Raw genomic sequence first — 23041 nt, forward strand, 5'->3', positions numbered from 1 at the left:
ATTCATCCCATTTCAGTTTGGCAGGTAAAATATGGGGAAATCACACAAATTGCCTACCCACCATCCATCTTGGCACATCTGCCTTAAAATTAAGTAGTTTAGCAGTTGTGAATTCTTCTGGAAACAATTTTTTTCATTATTTTAGCTAGAAAATAAAATTGTTCTTGTGTAAACACAGACGGAAGTTTGCATATTTTAAAATTCATTACATTTGTGAAATTTTATCCTTAAACATAGGGATGCTATGGGATGCTTGTGAATATGCACATCACATTTCCAGTAAAGAAGTATACAATATGCCATGTAGTAAACCTGATCCTAGCCCTGGTCTTCAAGGATTATGTTAAATTTAAATGATACTTTCTATTATCAGATTCTACTATCACATTTTGCTTTGTGCAAATATAGTCCAGAAGGTACACAAAACTATAAGCCATACTATGGTAGGTTTTACTTTCCCTTTTCTTCTTGGAAGGAACCTGGAGTCACTGGAATTTCGTGTGGAAGTGTTCTGATCATACAGAGAGGAACAAAGGGCTAAATTGTTCATTGGATCATTCATTCAATAAACCCTTCTGAAGCACTGACTATTCATCAGCTGTTAGAAAAAAAAGTTCAAGCTATTTTCTCTGTGTCTTGTTAGTTTGAGGAATGACTTTTTTTTTTCTCCTGGAGTAATTTGCATTGGTGAGATACTTTTTATTTTTAATCTTTCTTCCCCCTTCCCTAACCAAGAACCATTGCTAATCATTGTCATGGTTTTCAGGGGAGATCCTGCTTTAGGGATAGAGATGCTTGGTGGTCTTTGATGTGGACATCTTTACCTACTTTTGAGACCCACATTATCGTTAGATTGCTCTCAGCTTTATTTCTTATGAGAACTTGTATCATTCTCCTTTCTCTTGCCTTATACCCTTCTTTTCTTAATTTTAGAGCAAAAAGATATTCCTTTTTCAAGGATGGTTTCAGAACATTTACTTTTCCTTTGTTTGGAAACTTCCACAATAAAAGGAAAATGACACAGAAAAAAAGAAAACAAAAGTTGGTTAATGCAGTTATGCCTTGAGATTGGAGGAAAGGGAAAATATTTTAATGTGGCAGAGAGATACTAGGTCATTTTCCCCAAGCAGCCATTGTGCATCTGGCTTAGCATCTCTATAGGAAATCTGGGATTGATGATATAAAAAAAATGATACCTTTGAGGTTTCTTATCAAAACAGAAGTTTTTCTGGAAGATGAGGGTTTAAATAAAATGGGTCATGACTTAAAAATGCAGGATAAAGCACATGTTGATTCTTATCTTGTCCTCATTTGGCCTTACCTACTACACTTGACCTCCCTCTTCTCAAGAGCCTGTATGTTTATCCAAGGCAAAAAAGGATACAGAAAGGTATTCTTTCAGGATAGATGAGAAGATAGTCATTTTTGTAAGCAGATGTAATATATGTCTGCAAACTGACTGACATGAGGTTTGTGGTTCAATTAATCCATTAAAGCACTTTCTATGTACCAGGTACTGTACTAAGTGCTGGGTATAAAAAAAAAAAAAAGAGGAAAAAGACAGTCTCTGCCCTCAAGGATCTCATGATCTAATGGGGAAGACAACATGCAAATAAATATATGCATATAAACTATATATAGGATAAATAGGAAATAATTAACAGAGGGAAGGCATTAGAATTAAGAGGGACTTTCTGTAATATAGGATTTTAGTTGGGACTTAGAGGAAGCTAGGGAAGTCAGTAGGCAGAATGGAGGAGGGAAAGTGGTTAGAAAATACGCAGATCTAAAAGATGAAGTGTCTTATTCATTGAATAGCAAGGAGGCCAATGTCACTGGATGGAAGAGTACATAGTAAGGGAGTAAGCTGTGAGAAGATTGGAAAGTAGGAGGTGGCTAGGTTATGATGGGCTTTGAATGCAGAATAGAAGTTTATATATTTGATCCTGGAGGCCATACAGAGGCACTGGAGTCTATTTAGTAGAGGGAGTGACATGGTCAGACCTGTGCTTTAGGAAAATCTCTTTGGTAGCTGAATGGAAGATGGATTGGAATAGGGAAAAACTTGACATAGGCTCACCTGCCAGCAGACTATTTGCAATAGTCCAGGCATGAAGTGATGAGGGCCTGCAAAGTGGTGGAAATGTCAGAGGAAAGAAGGGGATGTAGTTCACAGGAAAAAGCCTTCCCTAGCAGCCCTGAGAATGATTTGAACTATTGCCATTTTTGAGGCAGAAGATGGATTTGAACCATGCCCAGGAGCCTATAATCCTGTAAGACAGGAGACTGAAAGAAAGGAGCAGGGACAGCAGCAGCCTTGGGGAGAATTCCCACCCCTGCCCAAGACTTGGCAAACTAAGCTGGAAAGAATTGGTAGCAGAGGGGCGACAGATAAAAGGTATAATTGAAAAGGAGAACTAAACTGTAGTGGAGAATGACAGGATCAAAATGAACCTTTGAGTTCCTGAAAGCATTTTGGAATGGTTAACATAGACTGAAATGGCCAGTGCTTGTCACTCCTTCAAGGATTGAGGGAAGTTCCTAAAAAGGTCTACTCTTTCGCTGAATCCCCTCCTGCATCTATCCAGTAGTGGACATTGTAATATACCCAGCTTGCTTCGTTCTCTCAGCATTTCCTGTATACCGATCTTGCTGCAAATAAAACTAAGCCAGGGTCAGTTGGAAATATAAATAATAAGGACAAAGAACCAAAACTTTCTGGATAACAGGATTTTTCTTAACTGGGGGCTCTGAGTTTTTATAATGTATGAATAATTTGTATCAGATATCTCCACAATATAGCAGAGGAAGGGGCCATGTAAACCTTAGTGACATTATTTTGCCCCTTGGATAACAAGTGAGTTAATTGTTGTGAGTGACTGAATCTCTGGAGAGAAAGGTATTGTGAAGGAAAAGATGCACTTAAGAAAAGATCATAGTGTACAGTATCAATAAAGATAGCTCCCCCTATTAAGCAGGTAGGCAGGAGAAGAAAGAATAAAGTACTTACCTAACAACTCTGACTTCCATAGCGACACCCATCAGGATTGTGTAGTGAGACTTATTTAGGATTAGAATTGAAATCATTGTATTTAAGAGTTGCAAGAGATCTTAGAGGTCATCTAGTTTATCCTCTTCATTTTACAACCTGAAGCCCAGAGAAGGCGAGTGATTCATCAAAATGTCACATAGATTAAGAATAGAGTTGTTTGGTCTTTTTTCTTTTGAAGCATTTCTGGGGTTAATTTAGTTAATTTGAGGAGTCTTTTTTTTGTCTCTTACAGTTCTACTCCTTTATGTATTTTTGTCCAGAAGGCTAGAATCTTTGAACTAGGAGACTGTAATGCAATAGAAAAGACCTTGGCCTAGGTTCTGGTCACAATTCTGCCATACAGTTTCACGGCCTTGAGCAAATCACTTTTTATCTCGGGACCTATGTTTCCTGATCTGTAAAATGAGGAATTTGAATGAAATGATCACTAAAGTTCTGGAAAGCCCTAATATTCTATGAATCTATTATCAAGATCTTTTTTTTTTTTCATTCACCAACCAGACATTCATTGAGTACTACTGTCTTTCTGCTTCCCTATTGTTGAGCAGGAAATAGAATATTTTGTTCTCTGCATAATCTTCTTCTCTCCTGTTTGTACCCTTCCCCAACTGAGTAGCGTCAGCAGTCTTGAAACCCTGTAAACTGTATTCATAAGATGATTGATTTAGAGCAGGAAGGAACTATAGAAGTCATCTAATTCTCACTTTATAGATGAGAAAATGGTAGCATGGAAAGGTTAAGTCATTTGTATGGGGTCAAACAGATAGTAAGTTACAGAACTAGCATTTTCAAAAGGGTGTAAATGTGGCAATTGAATAGGATTTTCAGTTCAGGAAGAATGGACAAATATACACTAGTTTTCTTTCCATCTGCTATAATGTATAAAACTCACAAGAGTGAACTCCATTACATTTTGATTGCACTTAGGTATGGCTAACCTTATTTTCTATGTAGAATTGAGATAGATTACAGAGAAAAACTGAGTAGAATAAGTGAAGCTTACCAGGAAACAATTTGCTTTACTTCAGTAAGCATTTACTAACTACTGACTATGTGTGAGGCACTCACTGTGTTAGGTTCTGGGGGAGATGGGTGCAAAGGAAAAAAAAGATAACTGTGTCTCCTTTCAAGGAGTTTATCTTTCACTGAACAACTGAAATGGATGCAATCATTGAACATGGGCTGATGTTTCTGCCCTTTTTTTTCATCTGTTTTCTCTCCTTCATTTGTTTTCATCTGATTCTCTCTCCTTCAATCTTTGTTAATGTTGCTGGTCACAACCCTTTGGGAAGAAAGCTTCACATTTGTATAGAATTGGAAGTCAGTGTTCTGCAGTCAAAAGAGCACTGTATCTTAATCCTGAACACCTGGGTTCAATTCCCCTTATCTAAAGTTAATTATTACCTTGGGCAAGTCAACTAATCTCCTACTTGGGCTCAGTTTCTTCATCTGTAAACTGAGTGGGTTGTTCTAGATGGCCTCAAGTCCTGGCCAATTCTAGATGTAGGTAGCTATGTCACAAGGCAGATATCTCAACCTTGTTTTCCTCTTTTTTCCCTTTGCTTTCTTTCAACTTTAATATGTTCTCCAAAAACAACTAAAGTTGAGCATCTTTCAAACATAGGAATGAGAAGCAGATCTGGGAAAGAATGTTCCAGTCTAATTCATTCCAGTGGAATAAAGTAAAGAGGAAAGGAGCCCAGATAAAAATCTCTGGGCTCTGGGGCCACCCAGTCATCTTTTTTTTCTTCTTGAGCTTCATCAAAATTTTCCTTCTGTGAAGCTTGATAATAACCACTATCCTCTCCCTCTCCCCTCTTCCTTCTCCTTTTGCCAAAGAATAAAAGGTGAGGGAGGGGTGAAACACAAATGTAAATGTCAAGACACTCTGCACCTCTGAGATTTAATTATATCATCTGGCACATTTCACGCTTTAGTTATTTGTCTAGCTTAGCTTTTTCAGCCTAGACGGCCAGGGTTGTTTCTTGCCATTTGCCTTATAAAGGGCCAAGTGTTTTAGTCATTCAGCTAATAGCCACAATATCATTACTCATAGTTATACTTTATTCTACGAAACCAGACTATTCCCCTCATTCCTTGGGAATTATCCCAAGTGTGTACTGGTAGATATTCCCATTTTTGTTTTTCTCTTGCCAAGATGTTCATATCTAGCTGCGTTAATCTTTTCTCACAAATAATTTTTCTTCGGCAAGAGTCTTTTCTGGATTCCCTCCAGTGAGTGTAATCTTTGAGGAGATGATGCCTCTGAAGGGGAATGTAATACTCTGTCACCTTCCCCATGTACAGAGGGATGATTATTTCTCTGTCCTGTGATCAGCATTTCCTACTGTGAAGTCTAATAACATTAGCCTCTTTTGTTGACTTGTGGTGGTGCCGTGATATTGAATGCTTCATCCACTCTCCCTCCTTAATCTCTTGTCATTGTGGATCTCCATGTTTCTCCTTTTCATTGGAAAACCATTGAAACACCTGCTGATTGTCATCATCATCCACAAATTTATTAAGCCCTTTCTAATTGGATGCCATCATTCTCAAGGCTCAGATTCAAGTCTGCTTAATATACTTTCTTAACTATTCCACTGTTAATGACTGAAAAATTAAAGCCAGGTTGTTGTGTTTTCGATGTTAATGGAGAGTCTAGGGACCAACCAAATTGGCCCTTTTGTGTTTTGTCACATGACATTCAGTCTTTGTGTTGGATTCGGGTCAGGAAAACCTGGATTCAAACCTCATTCCTGACATTTACTATATGGTTAATCATGGGAAAGTCACTTAATCTCTGTGAATTGGGGTAATTGATTCATCTATAAACCAGGAATAATAATATGTCTAGTGGTGTGCTCCTGTGCCCTAGGGTTGTTGTGAGACTTAGGTAGGATTGGTAAAGAGCTTAATAAATTTAAAAGCTCAAGCTAGGTGTCAGTTACAATTATTTATGTAATACTTTCCTCCCAACTGTCTTGGGAGGGAGTGCAAGTACTATTAGCCCATTTAAAAGACAAAGAAACTGAGGCTCAGAAAAAAGTAACTTTCTCATGATTACACAGTTAGTGTTAGATTTGGGAAATGAACCCAGTGCCTTCGCCTCTAAGTCCTGTGCTCTTTGTCTTATATTGCCTTCAGAGGACAAATTATATGTATGCATGTATATGCATATGTGTATGTGTATATGCATGTGTATGTACACACACACACACACACACACACACACACACCCAGATGATGATTTGTTTAGCTTTAAAATATTTGCTCTTCAAATGGCTTCTTTTCCCCACTTGTATATGGCTCATCTCTGTAGGCATTTTCTAAGTAAGCTACCACATCACTGAAGCTAGAGGCATTATTTGAAATCAAATTTGAACTTCTTCACCCAATGAATTTTAACTCTAACCTGAGTTACATAAAAGGGAAAAATATTCCTGGGAAATCCAATTGTTTTCTTTTCTGTTTTAAAATGTGTGTTAAGCTAATCATCACCGAGAGTAAGAAGTCTCAAATCTCATCATGATAGCTGAAGTAGTAAATTGAATTCATGTGAGACTGATAAAGTATCTTTGGGCTTTTCAGCATCGGAGACTCCTAATGTGGAGACTGTCTCAAGCAAAGCAGACTGGCTGTGACTTAGCAACTAATACCTGTGCAGTTATCTGAGAGGTCCTGAGAAATTAAGCAACTTGGCCAGACTACAGTTAATTGCTTCAGTTGGACTTGGATAGCTCCAAGTCTACCACCCTGTCCACAGGCTGCCTTGCCTGAAGCATTTTTTTAATTAATTACTTTTTAGTTTTCAACATTCACTTTTACAAAATTTTGAGTTCTCTCCCCTCTTCCCTCCCCAAGATGGCATGCAATCTGATTTAAGCTATACATGTAAAATCATATTAAACACATTTCCCATGAGTCATGTGGTAAAGGAGAATCTGGAAGCATTTGTTAACTAAGTGCCTTGCAAGAAGTGATAGAAAAGACATCAGAGACCTGAACAATGAGAAGAGGAGGTGGGAGCCAAACTAAGGAAGAACTTATGGACAAGACATTATGCTTGTATCAAGGACGTTCTACAGCATCCTTGATGGTCAAAATCATGCAGGCTTGGCTGGGCTGTGATCTGTGTGAGGGGCAGAAGTACCCACGTGGCTAAGATTGGAAATCCTTTCAGGAAGCAAAGTAGATGGAAAAGCTAAGCGTAGTTGTGCTTCAGAATTGAGGATGGATTTTTCTCTTTTCATGCCTCAGAGTTCAGAAGCCTAAAACCTACAGATGATCCCTGGAGGGGCAAACAGGTAGGAGTTAATATGAGGGCAAGAATTTGGTGTTAGGAAAAGGACAGAAAAATCTCATTCTGAGACTAGTTTTTAAAAGAATGAGGATTGTTCTTATATCAACTGAGTATTTGAGCTTCCAGTCATAGTACATTTTGGGTTCATTTCCTATATCTATTTTCTGTACAGCATACGCTTCTTGTCACTCAGTGGTATTAATCTCACAACTATTTTCAAAAAAGAATAGTTCCAGGCAAAATGTTATAACTGGCTATATCGACTTCTATGTCATAGAGACAGAACTTAAACAGAAGGGTTACGTAGAAGCCCCTCTCTAGGTAGAAATCCGACTTCTTTTCAGTGAACTACTTCCTATAAGGCTGCATTGTTATCACTCCAGGACAAATCTGTAATTATTCTAATATCTACCCCAAGCCAAATTCCAGTTTTCTCAATACACCTCCTGGGGTTACTTACCTCTAAAAGAGCTGTTATAAATATTTTTGGACATATGGATCCTTTTCCTTGTAGTCAGGAAGGTCTGAATTGCATCCTTCATTGCATATATTTTCTAGTTATGTGACACTGGTAAGGACATTTAATCTTTATCTGCCTCAGTGTTCTCATCTGTAAGATGAATATGATAGTAACATCTACCTAACAAGGTGAGGGTCAAGTGAGATACCATGTTTAAAGTGCTTCACAAGTGTTAAAAAACCATATAAATGCTAGTGGTTGTCTCCTCCTCCTCCTCCTCCTCTTTCTCCTCTTCCTTCTCCTCCTCCTTCCTTCCCTAACCTCTCAATTCCAGTGTTTTCCCTCTTTTAAGTATTTCCTAATTTTCTGTATATAGCTTGCTTTGTATATATTTGCTTGCATGTTATCTCCCCCATTAGATTGTAAGCACTTTGAAATCATGGACTATTTCTTGTCTCTTTTTGTATCCTTAGCACTTATCACAGTGTCTGGCACATAGTAGGTGCTTAACAAATAGTTACTGTCTGATTGATGATAACTGACAGCAAAGATAAGGTAGAACAATCCATATTTATCTTGCTTTTTTTCTTTTGTGCCAAAGAAAGTAAACTTTGGACTGGAAAGGACAGAGCAAATATGACTAACAGGTAGTTGTGTGTTAGGCCCCGGGGGTACAATGATGAAAGAAGACATTGTTCCTGCTCTTAAATTAACAAGGCAGGTAGAACAAACACACAAATATGTTTGATATGAGTCAAATTCTTATAATGGCAAAGAAGAGAAGATGATGTGCTTAAAATTTTTTTGGAGTAAATAATTTACCATGGAAGGGATCAAGATAGTTTTTTAGAGGAGCTTGGTACATGATAAATGAATGAGAAACAAGGCCTCAAAAACTCAGCCTATGTAGTTTACATTACCAGAAGGAAGAATGAGGCTCACAAATGGGAAAGCCAGCCTTGTTTTGGTAGATCTTACATTTATTCAAGGGACTGCCCCATCCTTTGAGACTGGCTCAGGGCATTTCAGGAGAACATACTGGTAGCAATGGCCTTGCTTACTTAAAAAAATGAAACAAAACAAAACTCAGAACAAAATAAAAGGGAACACAACATACTAAAATGCCATTTCCCCAGTGTGTGAAGTGGTTCAGAAAGTTTCTTTGTTCTCTTGGAAACTTTTTGAAAAATGAAACCTTCCCCATTTGTTTGTGAAATTTCAGCTCTTAGACAATAGCTCCATTTTTAACACAGTTAGAGCTCCTGACTTTCCCCCCTCCCATCTGGTTATTTGTTTTTCAAGGCAGAACAAATTATAAGCAAAATATTTATCCTTCTATGGGGGTAGACATGGTACAAAAGGCTTATGAAATATCAGCCTCCTCTGGATAAATAAATGAGAAGAGTATTTCATTTAACAAACATTTGAGGGCCTATTATGTACATAACCTTGTATTAGACTCTGTGGGTGACCTAAAAAGTGTAACATGGTTCCTGCTCTCATTGAATTCACAGTGGAATAAAGAAGGCAAATAGAAAGATTCTGCTGAAATGATGAGGGCCTTCTGATGTTCTACAAATAGAAGGATTCTCTACAAATAGAGGGCCTTCACTTGAACACTTTTGTGAATGACGTTATGCTAATGGCATCAAGCCATTCTAAAATGTAACAGGGTCCCTCAATGAGATCAGCAGCCACTCAAATGAGACTGGGCTAGTAACTGAAATGGGAAAGAACAAGGCAAGTAAATATAGAATATTCAGATGATGGCATGCTGGTAGACCAGCAGCAGCCCTTTGAGTCAGTATAACAGCACATACATCTTCAGGCAAGCAGTAGAGGTGAACAATGAACTTGACCCAGGAAGGAGAAGGAGAAGATCAGGGCTGATTTCGTTTGGGGAGTTGTACAATGTGATTACTGATGCTTACTGGTGGAATAAAGAAACTATCTTTGAACTGTCTTTAAAACATCAATCCTTGGGGCAGCTAGGTGTCACAATGGATGGGGCACTGGCCCTGAAGTTAGGAGGACCTGAGTTCAAATCCGGCCTCAGACCAAATGCTTGACATTTACTAGCTGTGTGACCTTGGGCAAGTCACTTAAATCCAATTGCCTAAAAAAACCCCAAAAAACCACCAAAAAAAAAAATCAATCCTCCCCGACAATTGTATGAGGTTAGGAAGCACTGAACTCTATGACTTTAAAAGAATCACAATTGCTGATGACCTAAAGGCAATGGATTTAAGTGAATAATACTATATTTACCAATAATCATTAGCTCATATAAATAGAATGAAATTTGTTTTCAGGGTCATGTGTAACTGGAAAAGGGACAGTAAGCTGGGATAGTCAATGGAAAGCTTAGGGCTGTACTGCTTACCATGAAATGTCACCAAAGAAAAAACAAAACAAAACAGAATCAACTCCCCTATAAATAGAAGGATTCTCTACCAATGTTGAGAGCCTCATTTTTGCCTTTTGTGGTTGATATGTGAATAGCATCAAGAAATTCTAGAACATTTTAGCCATTCTCCATCATTGTGGAAAAATCCTCAGTGGAGGATTTATGGAAAGCTAAACTATTACACAGGATGAAAAAAGAGTGGGAATGGATTTCTTTCTGCACTGGTGGAAGTACATCACACTAATCAGATAATATATTCATCAGTGTAGAAGTTGGAGGGAAAACATGATATATGCAAGTAAAATGATATACAGTGTGTACTACAAATAATAGTACAAAGTTTGTAAGATAGAGATGATGTAGTGTACTAGACAGAATTCTGGATTTGAAGCCAGAAAGATCTGGGTTCAAATCCTGCCACTGACATTTAAGAAGAATCTGTGACATTGTCAACCACCTTCTTCTTGTTGATAGTATCTTCTCTCTAAGTCTTCATGACAACGCTCTCTCCTAGATATTTTCCTACTTGTCTGACCATACCTTCTCAGTCTCCTTTGTTTGATCTTCATCCAGGCCGTGACAACAAATTGTTAGTTTCCCCTAAGACTCTGTCCTGTGCTCCCTTCTCTTTTCCCTCTGTTTTGTCTTGCTTGATGACTTCATGAGCTCTCATGTATTCATTTATCATCTATATGTAGATTATTTTTAAATTTATTTATATAGCCCTAACTACTCTCATGGCCTCTAGTCTTGCATCTCCAAATGGGTACTGGATATCTTGAATCAGTAATCCTGTAAACATCTTAAACTGATATATCCAAAACTGAATTAATTATTTCTGCTTCCCCCCTCAGTTTCCCCCCATTTCCTGATTTCTCTATTCCTCTTAATGGTACCATCATCTCCCAGTCAGCCAGACTTGTACCTAGGGATCATCCTTGATTCTTCACCTTCATCCCACATATCCAATCTATTGGCAGGTCCTGTCAATTCTACCTTCACAGAATCTCTCATATTAATAAGCTTCTTTCTTTCCTCTGAAACTGGCACCACCCTGGTGTAAGCCCTCGTTAATTCACATGTGGACTATCGTAATGGCCTTCTGGTTGGTCTCCCTGATTCAAATCTCTCTTTACTCTGGTCCATTTTCTACTCATTTGCCAAAGTGATCTTCTTAAAGTGCAGATCTGACCATGTCTTCCTACTCAATAAACTCCAGTGGCTCCATATTGCCCCAGGACTAAATAAATGCAAGATCCTCTATTTAGCTTTTGAAGCCCTGTACAACTTGACCCCTTTCTACCCTTTCAGTCTTTTTATACTTTAAGCCCTTCTACATACTCTACAATTCAGTGACACTGATTTTCTTGCTATCCCTTTCATTGGATACTCCATCTTCTGACTCCATGTCTTTTTTTTTTTTGATGAAGGCTGTCTTTCATTCCTGAAATTCTTTCCCTCCTCACCTCTGCCTCATGGCTTCCTGAAAGTCTCATTTAAAATCCCATCTTCAGCTGGACCTTATCTGGTCCCCCTTCAATGCTAGTCCCTTTCTTCTGAGATTATCTTCAGCTTACCTTGTACAGATCTTTCTTGTACGTAGTCATTCGCATGTTGTGCCATTGGATTGTGAGCTCCTTGAGAGCAGGGTCTTGTCTTTGCCTTTGTATCCATGGTGCTAAGTATAGTGCCTGGCATATAGTAGGCCCTCAATAAATTCTCATTGGCTTGAATTCATAAACTCTTTAATCTCCAGGCAATCTTTAAGACTATAAATTCCTGTAAGTTAGTGGTAGAAGGATTTCCCACATGGACAGAATCACAGGCTCTCGGTGCATTGTATGTCCTTTATGAAGGACAGAAGTAAGCAAGGGTTTCCAGAAGAGAATGGGAATGAAAATCTGTTAGTATTTTTTGAAAGGAGAAACTAAAATTATGGGCAAGAACGTACTCCATTAAAAAAAGCCATTTAAAAGAAACAAAATATTACATGCAATCTGCAAAGTTACATGATATGATGATTATACACGATTGTATCTTGGCAACTTGGAATGACATCACCTTTATGAATCCCATCAAGACCTTTTTTAAAATGCACTTGGAAATTATCTTGTGTTTGTATTGCTTTGTAATCTCCCAATAAATAGGATGGAACCATCATAACTTCTATCACTGCTTGATTACTCTGTTTTTTTTTTCTGCCTGCCTACTTGGGATGGGGAGAAGTGGAGAGGGAAATCACCATATAAAATGATAAAAGACACTCAATTAAAAAAAATATATATATATAGTATAAAAATCTAGTATTTTGTCACATAAGATGTAAGAGCATTATATTGAGTTATGGTAGGTGTTATTAACCCAGCAGATGATTTTTCTACATGATGAGGAAGCCTTAAAACGGTGTGTAGTGTTGTTGTTATCAGAAGTTAGGACATCAAGAGTTAACAAAGCAGCATACCAACTGAAATTAATCAATAAACAGTTGTGGCACCAACAATTTTTTTTCCTCTGTGGAAGACAGTAAAACTGTTAAGATACCATAGAACATGAATTCAGAACTGAGCTACTAAGGGTAATCATTCAAGTATTCTGATCTCCCTTAGTTTTCTTGCCTCCTAACATCTTTGATTAGAGAGGAAAAACAGGGAGCAGAGGACCCATTTAAAGTCTGAGTTTTGTCATTTACTTACTGTGTGATGGAGGGTGATGGAGTATTGCATCAGAATTCTTTGGCTATTAGGGTGAGTTATAAGACTGTGGCATCAAAATTCCATTCCTTGAAAAATTGCATGTAAGTGAGTTTATGTTATTGGGAAGGCATGCCAAGCACAAGGAACTAATGTGCCTTCTAGACTAGAGGGCTGCTTTGTGAGTGTCTGTATGTTTGTGTGTTTGAGTGACTGTGTGTGTTCTCATTACAATGTACCTAAGTTTTTAATGAATGTTAATTCCAATTACTTAGCACCATGTTGGGCACATAATAAGCAGTTAATGAATATTTATTTTTGTTTATTAAATGGAAAGATGGGCAGAATGACATTTGGGAAATGGAGGATAAAATTTATAGAGCAACAGAAGAAATTCAAAGAGGTAAAGTGATTTCTTTGAGTTAGAGACAATTGAGAGGTAGACCCAATTTCCTTGGTTCTCAATTTTTTTTTGTATTTTTTAATAAATGAATTAGCTCTGTTTTAAAAAGTTATAGGAATTCAAGTCATCCACTTTTCCAACACTTAGTCTTTTGAAATACTGAGACATATTTTATAGTCTTGAATTTCTTTTCAGAGTCCTGTGGGACATCTGGTTTATGATTCTCTTCTATTAATTAAATTCCGGTTTTCTTAGGGAATCAGTACTCTGATGTGGCTACTAAAAAGGTAATACAACTGAATCTGCCTTAATAAAAGCAGATGTCCAGAACAAGAGAAGTAATGTGCCCAGGTTGGTCAGAATCTTATCCATAGGGATATATTCTGTTTTAGGTGCTACCTTTTAAAAGTGGCATGGGCAAACTGGAACATGGAAAGGGAAGTAAGGATAATAAATAAGGATAATAAAATATAATATTATGCGAAGAAGAGTTTAAGGAAATGAAATTATTTAGCTTGGAGAAGAGAAGACTTAGAGAGGGATATAATAGCAATCTTTAATTATTTGAAGGTTTAGAATGTTAGGAAACAGTACAGAATCTTCTTAATGAGAACCTCCTTAACCACTCAATAGAATTCTGCCTAACAATATACATAGAAAAACCGAAATGGATGATGAAGGCCCATTATCCAGACTATGCAGTATGCAGTTCAATGGATAGTCCATGTAAGTGGTCCAAAAGTATATAAATCTTGGAGAGACACTGTGGATTGATCAAAAGGTGAGCCAAGAATTGAATGGAAGGAAAAGGATCGTCTTGATCTTTAATACTTTCTTTAATACTTTCAATAATTCCAAATTTCCTTCTGAAACAAAAACCCATCTCTTATTTTTTTTCAAACACCAGTGTCCTTAAAGGTTACATGGCTGTAAGTTGTGAAATAATTATAAATAATGGCAATAGTATTTATAGTACTTAAAGGCTGGCGAAGCACTTTACATGTGTTATATCATTTGATTTTCAAAATAAGCCTGTAAAGTAGGTTCTATTATTCTCATCACTTTTTAGATGAGGAAATTGAAATTTAGAGAGATTAAGTAATTTCCCCAAAGTCTGCTAAGTGTCTGAGGAAGGATTTGAACTCAGGTCCTCCTGATTCCAAGTTCCATGATCTCTCTGCTATATCACCTACTTGCCTTATGACAGTCTTGAAAAATTCATAGTTGAAGGTGATCCAAGGAGTATGGTGAGATATATGGTAGATGTAAATGCAGCATATTACCAACAATGAATTGAATGAAAAAAATTGATATAAAGAAATGGATTAGTCAGAATTTAGAATGAATGTTAATAAATAGAAACTTCAGGGAAGGAGATTTTGGCTAAATACTAGGAAAAATTTTTAATATATAACATGTCCGAAAATATAATTTGAAGACTGCCGAATTCTCTTCTTATTGTGTTCAACAAAGGGTAGCTGATCACTGTCAGGGTGTGCCACAACTAGGTGGCATAGTGCAAAGAGTGCTGGGTTTGGAGTCAGGAAAACTTAAGTTCAAATGCTATCTCAGACACTAGTTATGTGACCCCAGGCATGTTGCTTAGCCTTTCAGTCTCAATTTAACCAACTGTGAGATGGAGATAATAATGGCACCCACTTCCATGGGTTGCTGTGAGAATCAAACGTGATAACATATGTAAAGCACTATGTAAACCTTGAAGTGTTTTGTAAATTCTGGTTATTATTGTTTATTATTATTATTGTTTTTGCTGTAGTTATTATTGTTAATTTTGGAATGAGTTTCTACCTAGGATAGAAGTTTGGACTAAATGACACCTGAGATCCTTTTTAACATAATGAATTTGTGATTATAAGACTTTGTAAAATTCACTTCACTTCCCCAGCCTTCAGTTATCTCATTTGTAAATGGTATTTCATATCCATTTCATTCTAAAATAAAATTCTATGATTTTATGTAGATTAAATTAAGAAATCCAATTCTATAGGTGATGAATACTTTGTTTTGATAACTTAGTCTAACCATGAGATTTACAGCACTGGTGTCTGCTCAGCTGGTATATCTGCTATCTTCTTCTGCTGTAGGAGGGGTGCCAATAAGCATCAGAATTGTGTAAAAGTGATATGCATAGTCCATATAGTCCATGCTTTGCTAACTATAAGAATGGTGCAATTATTCGAGTTAAATATTTTCTAAAGACACACCTCTGAAGAGAATGAATAAATGGACTTAGGAGTCATCTTTAATGAAGAATCCCAGAGAGTGAGTAAGATTGTTGCATTGGTGGAAGTGGGGCAGGAAAACACGTTGGACAGGGAGAGATTTATATGTGACAATGGTATTGTTTCTAGCCATTGACTGAGTATTAAAAAAACAAGGGTAATATTTTTTAGACTGCACAGCTTCTTTAGAACATCTCCAAATGAACAAAGTTGGTTGCTCCCTTCGACTTTTTTGTGTTTTCACTTCTCTGCTAATTCAAGAAGGAAGAGGGAATTTCCAACGTGATAGCAGGTTCTCTTTGACTCTGGACAACACCTATAACTTCACAGATCCCTGTGAAGATAACAACAATGAGTTGCCTTGTAAGTAAATTCTCTTGTCCCTTTGTTAAAAAAGTTCATGCTAGCTTTGCTCATTATATTGAGCTTAAATTCACAGGGGTGAGATTCATTGGATTGTCTGCCATTTGGAGAGGTTCCAGGACCAGACATTCTTGGATGTCTTTCATGTATAACAACGGGTACTATTTGATAGGATTGGATACCTATTTTACTTAGATGCTCAAACGGATCCGTGATCTCATAGGTGTGGGAATTGCTTCCAACAATGCAGTTTGCAACCCATCCATATTAATCCATATCATATGACTCATCTGAGTCCTCCCTAAAGTTAACTTTAAAGGAGTCCATCCAATGTACGTGGAACAATCTGTTTATTTTGCTACTGAACATAGATAATGTTTAATTATTTATGGTTTAAATTAATTGGAAAAGTGAGAGTATATTATATGTTGTTTTGTTTTAGGTTAGATTCTTTGATAAGGACAGGAAAAAGAAACTACAAATTAATGCCACAATCCCTTTTCTTTTAAGCTGTGGTGAAAGCAAAATTCGAGAAAAACTTTCTTCTGTAGCTCTTTAATTCTTCTGCCATGTAATCAATCTAAGGGCATTTAATGGCAATGAGTATTTTGGGGAGAAATCAGAATTCAGCCAAGAGAGCATTCTCCCAGCTGTAGTTTTTACATTGGTGTCTTAAAAAAAATTCTCCACTAATATTCTAATTGGATGTTTCATTGTGGTGTGGAATTGACTTTGAGCTCTTGAGGGTCATGCCAGAGAAGTATAAGCTCTCACTGGTCCTTCTAAACTGAAAAGGCTTTGAGTGTGACTCTGGAGATGGTCCAGGGGCCAATTGTCTGAGGACAAACCTAAATAAATTTGGAGAGGCTCATGTCCTGGTTAGCCACAGGTTGATGAATGTATTTGGTCCCAGAAATTCCTGAAGACCATCTACTAAGTCACAAAGAGGTTGTGGTCTGTATTAGTGGAGGAAATGCACACGTGGACAAGACTTCTCATAAAAACCTTTATACCTGTCAGGAGCATTGCTAAACAAAGCTTAGTTCTATTCTGCTTGTGTGTAAAGTGGACTGTGAATTAAAATTCTGCTTTATTGCTCACCTCATGACCTTAAAGTGAGGTATTTGGATCTTGCAGGGTAGTGGAATCTTAGCAAGTAAACTGATTTGCTGACTCTCTCAGTCTGTCTATCTACCAATATGCTTTGTCTCTTTGTCCATTAGCTCTTGCCGAGGAATCAGGCCAGAGGAAGAAATGTGTCCTTGTTCTACGTGTGGCTGGCCCCATATGTTTTTGTACAAAAATGTTAGTATATGAGGATGTTGGATTTCACTAAAGGAAAATTGAATATCAATAGTGACTGATCTTGTATTTGGGCAGCTTTAGTGGAATATTTTGAGAGACATTTTAGAGTTAGCTGTGGGGATTAAAATTGTCCAACCTACAATAAAAAATACTGAGGTAGAGCTCTGAGCCAATGGCACTTTATTAAAGGGACCATGGTTCCCTCTAATGAAGTGGACCTCAGATCTTCCTCATGATATGAGATGCCCCCTTCTTTCCGTACCTTGTTTTTATAAGATTTGATACCCAAATATGCAAAAGAGGCATGGCAAAATGCAGAGTCTCATCGGTTGATTGACCTTGCTCTTGAGGGCCAAAAATTACATATTAGTAGGGGTAGGGGGGTCACAGGTTGGGTGAATCATGGGGCATCTCTGCTAAGTGGTCATAAGATGATCACCTCCTCATTTTGAACAAGAGAGAATGGTCTGAAGGTACAAAAATAAATTGAGGGACTTTCCAAAGCATCAAGGCATCCCATCTATGCTGGGTTTGGACATGGAATTTGAGTAAAACAGGATGAAGATATCTTTGTCAGCATTCTCATGGTTGTGCAAGTGAGCCTCATAACTTGGTAAACAAGTAATGAATATTACATTGAAGTTTGAGGCCCACTATAAGAACCTATCTCTCCCTATATGATTTATGTAGAATATCAAACTAATTAATACCGATTGGAATAGAGTAGGTGTCCAAATGAATTATTTCTCACATGATACTGAGTAACTTTTAGGAGACGAATATGTAGTGTATTAGGGAAAAAAAAAAAAAACTCCCCAACAACCGCTGGCTTTAGAGTCATAAGGCCTGAGTTCAAATACTGGCTCTACTACTTGTTATCTATGTGAACTTGGACATTTCCCCTTTTCTGGTCTTAGTTTTCTCTTCTCCAAATAAAGAGTTTGGACCAAATGATCTCTAAAGTCCCTTCGAGCTCAAAATCCTACTATCCATTGGGAACTTTTACTGCTTAATTACATGCGTTATCTGAGGCTAGCAGGCCTTTAGTTTGAGTGAATTCTTTACCCTGAAAGTGGGTCTAACTTATCTGCTGTTTCATTTTTATGTTTCAGTTGAGATAAAATATTAGTGGGCGATTACAACGAAACCACCATATTTCCTTGTGTGGTACACTGAAATTGAATTCCTGATTTTTACTTTGTTCTTGTTTGTCTTGCATGGATGTAGGCTGCTAATATTAGTTCCACGCAATGAAAGTCATTACTGAAAAAATTTTCTTCGCCATGGAGCTAAAGCAGGTTAATGATTTTCTTCCTGCTGTTTAAAAGAGTGATCATATTGCTGGTACTTAGAAACTGTTAAGTGCTTGGACAAAGTTCAAGGAAGTACAAGGATTCATTTGTATGTGTCCAATTTGTCCACAGAAGCTAAATGTGAGGGTTGTGCCCCTTGCTCCAGCCTCTGTAAAAGACTCTTTCCCAGATGCTTCCTTTGCCAAGTCGCAAAGACGAACTACTCGGCCAGTTTGACAAGATGCACAAAGTTCTTTCTTTTATTGATGTCTAGGAAGCTCCTTTTTAGCCCTCTTGCTGTAATAGCACGCATGGTCCTGCTTCAGGGAAAAGGTTAATGTGAAAGCAGTAGGAAGCAGTTGAGTGGGGAAAGTCTCTGTTGCACGAAAAATTCTAATAAGTGTCAGCCCCAGAGAAGAGCAGGGGGTGGATGTGGAGAGTAAACAGATTTCAATTTAAATGTTACATTGTGGGGTCACCTCTTGGCTTCTAAAGCTTTCCATTTTCATCTCTGAGTAGTCTCTGCTTTGGTATTTCACTTGCAAGCCAGTGAGAAAAACCTGAAGATAAATTCAGGATTACTTTTAAGAGCTGAGTTTCTCTTGTTGATTCTTCTCTGGGGAAGAAGGTTGTGAAAAAATTATGATTCTCAAGTTTTTTCATCAAATACAACAATGTGTTTGTGTCTCTGTAGGGACTGGTTCTTTAAAAAAACCCAGCAAACCTTAGTGGAGCCATCAAAATATATACACTTTTTTTCTTCCATTTAATCCGTTTCTTTGCTTCAAACAAGACAAGCTATTTTTAACCAATAGTCAACCAATCAACAAGCATTTCTTAGGTACCTCCCATATGCTAGGCGCTATTTATTCTAGGTGTCAGGTAAGACTCTGGAGATCCTTTTTCCAACTCCCATTTATGCTGTCAAATTGGATTAGCTGAGCTCAGTCATATATCCCCCTCAGAATTCTAGGAGTATTCCCAAGGGGTTGGGGTATCTTTCTAATGCTATCAGTTCAAGTGATCATTCTGATATGTTCCCACAATATTAATTGCCAGTGATTAACATGCCAATATTATTTACAAAAACTGGAAAGATATAGTAAGTACCAATGTGTAAAAACAATGTGCCCTAAACCAGACTGCACCGTTTGCTACCACCAGGGGAGTGTGGACCTGGGGAGAGTGTGCTCCAAGTTAAACTGACTGTTACAAATTTGTTTTTGAGTATGGCAGTGCTGCTAGGATGGTGACTCCCTTGGCTGGTTCCTCCAGGTTGCTGCATCTCAGGGCCATGTTTCTCATTGGGCTTGACTGCTGGCAAACTGGGGGATGAATTTCAGTTCCTGACTTCTGGTGCTTCTTCCAACCCTTTGAAGCTCAAAACATGGTAGCCTATACCATTCTTTCTGCAATGTTCATTCACTTAAGAGCAGAGAGAATAAATACAAAGGGAAGAAACAGTGGCATCATATGGGACCCTGTGCTTATCTCGAATCATTCTGCAGCAGAGCAGAAGCACCTTTCAATCATTTCTCCGTTCCCATTTCCTAGGGACCTGCTTGTTCTATCTACATGCATATCTAGCCTCAAGATGCCCACATCAAACCAGACGATGAGCTTTCGCTAATCCAAAAAGGGTGGAAGTCACTGTCTTAGAGAAATGAATGTTCTGCTGATAAGTTCCTGCCTGCCTTGTCCAAGTATCTTCAGCAGTGCGACGTGCATATGTACTGCTCTAGGAAGATCATGGATAGTGAGAAATCTACAATTGACGGATTTAATTTTGGAAAGTAGTTTTTTCAGATATGATGATGGATGTGGCTGTAAACATCTATATGAAAATTCCAAAGAAAAGGATTCAATAACTATTAGAATAGTTCTCCAGGCAGTATAGTATAGTGGAAAAGAACAATTGCTGGAGTCAGAGGACTTGGGCTCAAATCTTACTCCTGGAACTGACTATCTATGTGACCTAGGAAAAGTCATTTAATGTCCCTTTGCTTCACTGTCTTCAACTGTAAAATGAGGGTGTTGAATTAAATGGCTTCAGAGATGTCTTGCAGCTTTGAGTCAGTGATTTTGATTCAAAGTTTTTTTTTTTTTTTTTTTTTTTGTTTGGTTGTTTTCACTCATGCCTAACTCCTTGCGATTACATTTGGGGTTTTCTTGGGGAAGATACTGGAGTGGCTTGCCATTTCCCTCTCCAGCTATTTTTACAGATGAGGAAACCAAGGCAAATGGGTTTAAGTGACTTGTCCAGGGTCACACAGCTAATCAGTGTCTGAGGCCAGATTTGAACCAGGGAAGATGAGTCTTTCTGACTCCAGGCCCAGCATTCTATCCATTATACCACCTAGATGCCCTCTTCAATTTCCTCATCTGTAAAAATAATGGAATTGTCCGAGATGATTATTCACCTCCCTTTTATCTCAAGCTCTTTGATCTTGTGATCTTATTAGGTTAGTAATAAAGAGGATTAAAAAAAAAACTCCTTTTTACAATGTACTTGTAAATAACCTAGCTGTTATTGGTGATTCATCAGTGTCTTTTACAAGAGTTAGCCGAACATATCTGATCATGAGACTAAATTTATAACAAGGAAAAAAAAACCCTGCTGAGAATCTCCTGAGGAAAGAAAATATTTTCATTATTTTTTGTTCTTTCTTTTTTCTTTTTAAATTTTTTTTGTTGAAAATACTTTTTTATCTCATTTACATAGGAACACATATTTTTAAGATGCACTTTAAAGGCAAAAACAAACAAACAAATCAGTGAGGGAGGGGGACATTTACTTAACAGAAACAGCTGGTATTGGGCTCTGATGTCAGTGGCTATCTATCCAAGAAGACTGATTTTCCTTGAGAGGCTTTCAAAATGCCTACTAAAATGACCTTCCACAGACTGATGCAATGTAGTATGGATGGAAATACTACTTATCAGCAATAACTGGGGCAAATCCTCTCACCTCATCCAGCTTCATTTTCTTTAACTTTAAAATGAGTGAGATAGATCAAGTGATTTCTAAGGTCCCTTCTATTCTGTTTTTTTTTTTTTGTGTGGGATAATTTACCCCATTCTACTTCTCCCTTTCTCCTTCTCCTAGTATAGTCCTCTCTCACCCCTTAATTTTACTTTCCAGATATGACCCCTTCATTTTCAACTCACCTTGTGCCCTCTATCTATCTATATCTATATGTACACACATAAAATTTTTTCCCCTCCAACTACCCTAATACTGACAAAGGTCTCATGAGTTACAAATATCATCTTTCCATGCAGGAATGTAAACAGTTCACCCTTAATAAGTCTCTTATGATTTTCTCTTTCCTGTTTACTTCTTCATGTTCCACTTGAGTCTTGTATTTGAAAATCAAATTTTCTAGTCAACTCTGGTCTTTTCATCAAGAATGCTTGAAAGTCCCCTATTTCACTGAATGACCATTTTTTCCCCTGCAGGATTATACTCAGTTTTGCTGGGTAGGTGATTCTTGGTTGTAATCCTATCTCCTTTGCTCTCCGGAATATTATATTCCATTCTCTGCGGCCCCTTAATGTAGAAGCAGCTAAATCTTGTGTTATCCTGATTGTGTTTCCACAATACTTGAATTGTTTCTTTCTGGCTGCTTGTAATATTTTCTCCTTGACCTGGGAACTCTGGAATTTGGCTACAATATTCATAGGAGTTTTCCTTTGGGGATCTCTTTCAGGAGGAGATCGGTGGATTCTTTCCATTTCTATTTTGCCCTCTGGTTCTAAAATATCAGGACAGTTTTCCTTGATAATTTCTTGAAAGATGATGTTGAGGCTCTTTTTTTGACCATGGCTTTCAGATAGTCCAATAATTTTTAAATTCTCTCTCCTGGATCTATTTTCCAAGTCAGTTGTTTTTCCAATGAGATATTTCACATTGTTTTCTAATTTTTCATTCTTTTGGATTTGTTTTTACAGTGTCTTGATTTCTCATGAAGTCACTAACTTCCAATTACTCTATTCTAATTTTGAAGGAAGTATTTTCTTCAGTAATCTTTTGGACTTCCTTTTCCATTTGGCCAATTTTGCTTTTTAGGGCATTCTTCTCCTCATTGGCTTTTTGGACCTCTTTTGCCATTTGGGTTAGGCTATTTTTTAAGGTGTTATTTTCTTCAGTATTTTTTTTTGGGTCTCCTTTAGCAAGCTGTTGACTTGCTTTTCATGATTTTCTTGCATCACTCTCAGTTTTTCCTCTACTTCTCTTATTTGCTTCTCAAAATCTCTTTTGAGCTCTTCCAAGGCCTGAGACTGACTCATATTTTTCTTGGAGGCTTTGGATGTAGGAGCTTTGGCTTTGTTGTCTTCTTCTGGTTGTATGTTTTGATCTTCTTTGTCACCAAAGTAAAATAATATAGTCTGACTCTTTTTGCGCTGCTTACTCATGATCCTGGCCAATTACTTGAGTTTTAAACTCTTTGTTAAGGGAAAAGTCTGCTTCCAATGAAGAGAATGTACTGTCCCAAGCTTTGGGGGTTTGCACAGCTGTTTTCAGA

General features: G+C 37.5%; 1 protein-coding gene across 1 annotated transcript in view; it reads left to right on the plus strand.

The window, feature by feature from the left end:
- Positions 1-11313: 11313 nt before the first annotated feature.
- MALRD1 (MAM and LDL receptor class A domain containing 1) overlaps positions 11314-23041 on the plus strand; it is an 832608-nt gene continuing 820880 nt past the window's right edge. Inside the window, 3 exon segments of the mRNA XM_027847861.1 lie at positions 11314-11324; positions 15712-15754; positions 15756-15918. Of these exon segments, the coding sequence (XP_027703662.1) occupies positions 11314-11324; positions 15712-15754; positions 15756-15918 (217 nt within the window).

The sequence above is a fragment of the Vombatus ursinus genome, unplaced genomic scaffold, assembly GCF_900497805.2.
Source record: "Vombatus ursinus unplaced genomic scaffold, bare-nosed wombat genome assembly UNPS02005459.1, whole genome shotgun sequence".
In the NCBI taxonomy this organism is placed as follows: domain Eukaryota; kingdom Metazoa; phylum Chordata; class Mammalia; order Diprotodontia; family Vombatidae; genus Vombatus; species Vombatus ursinus.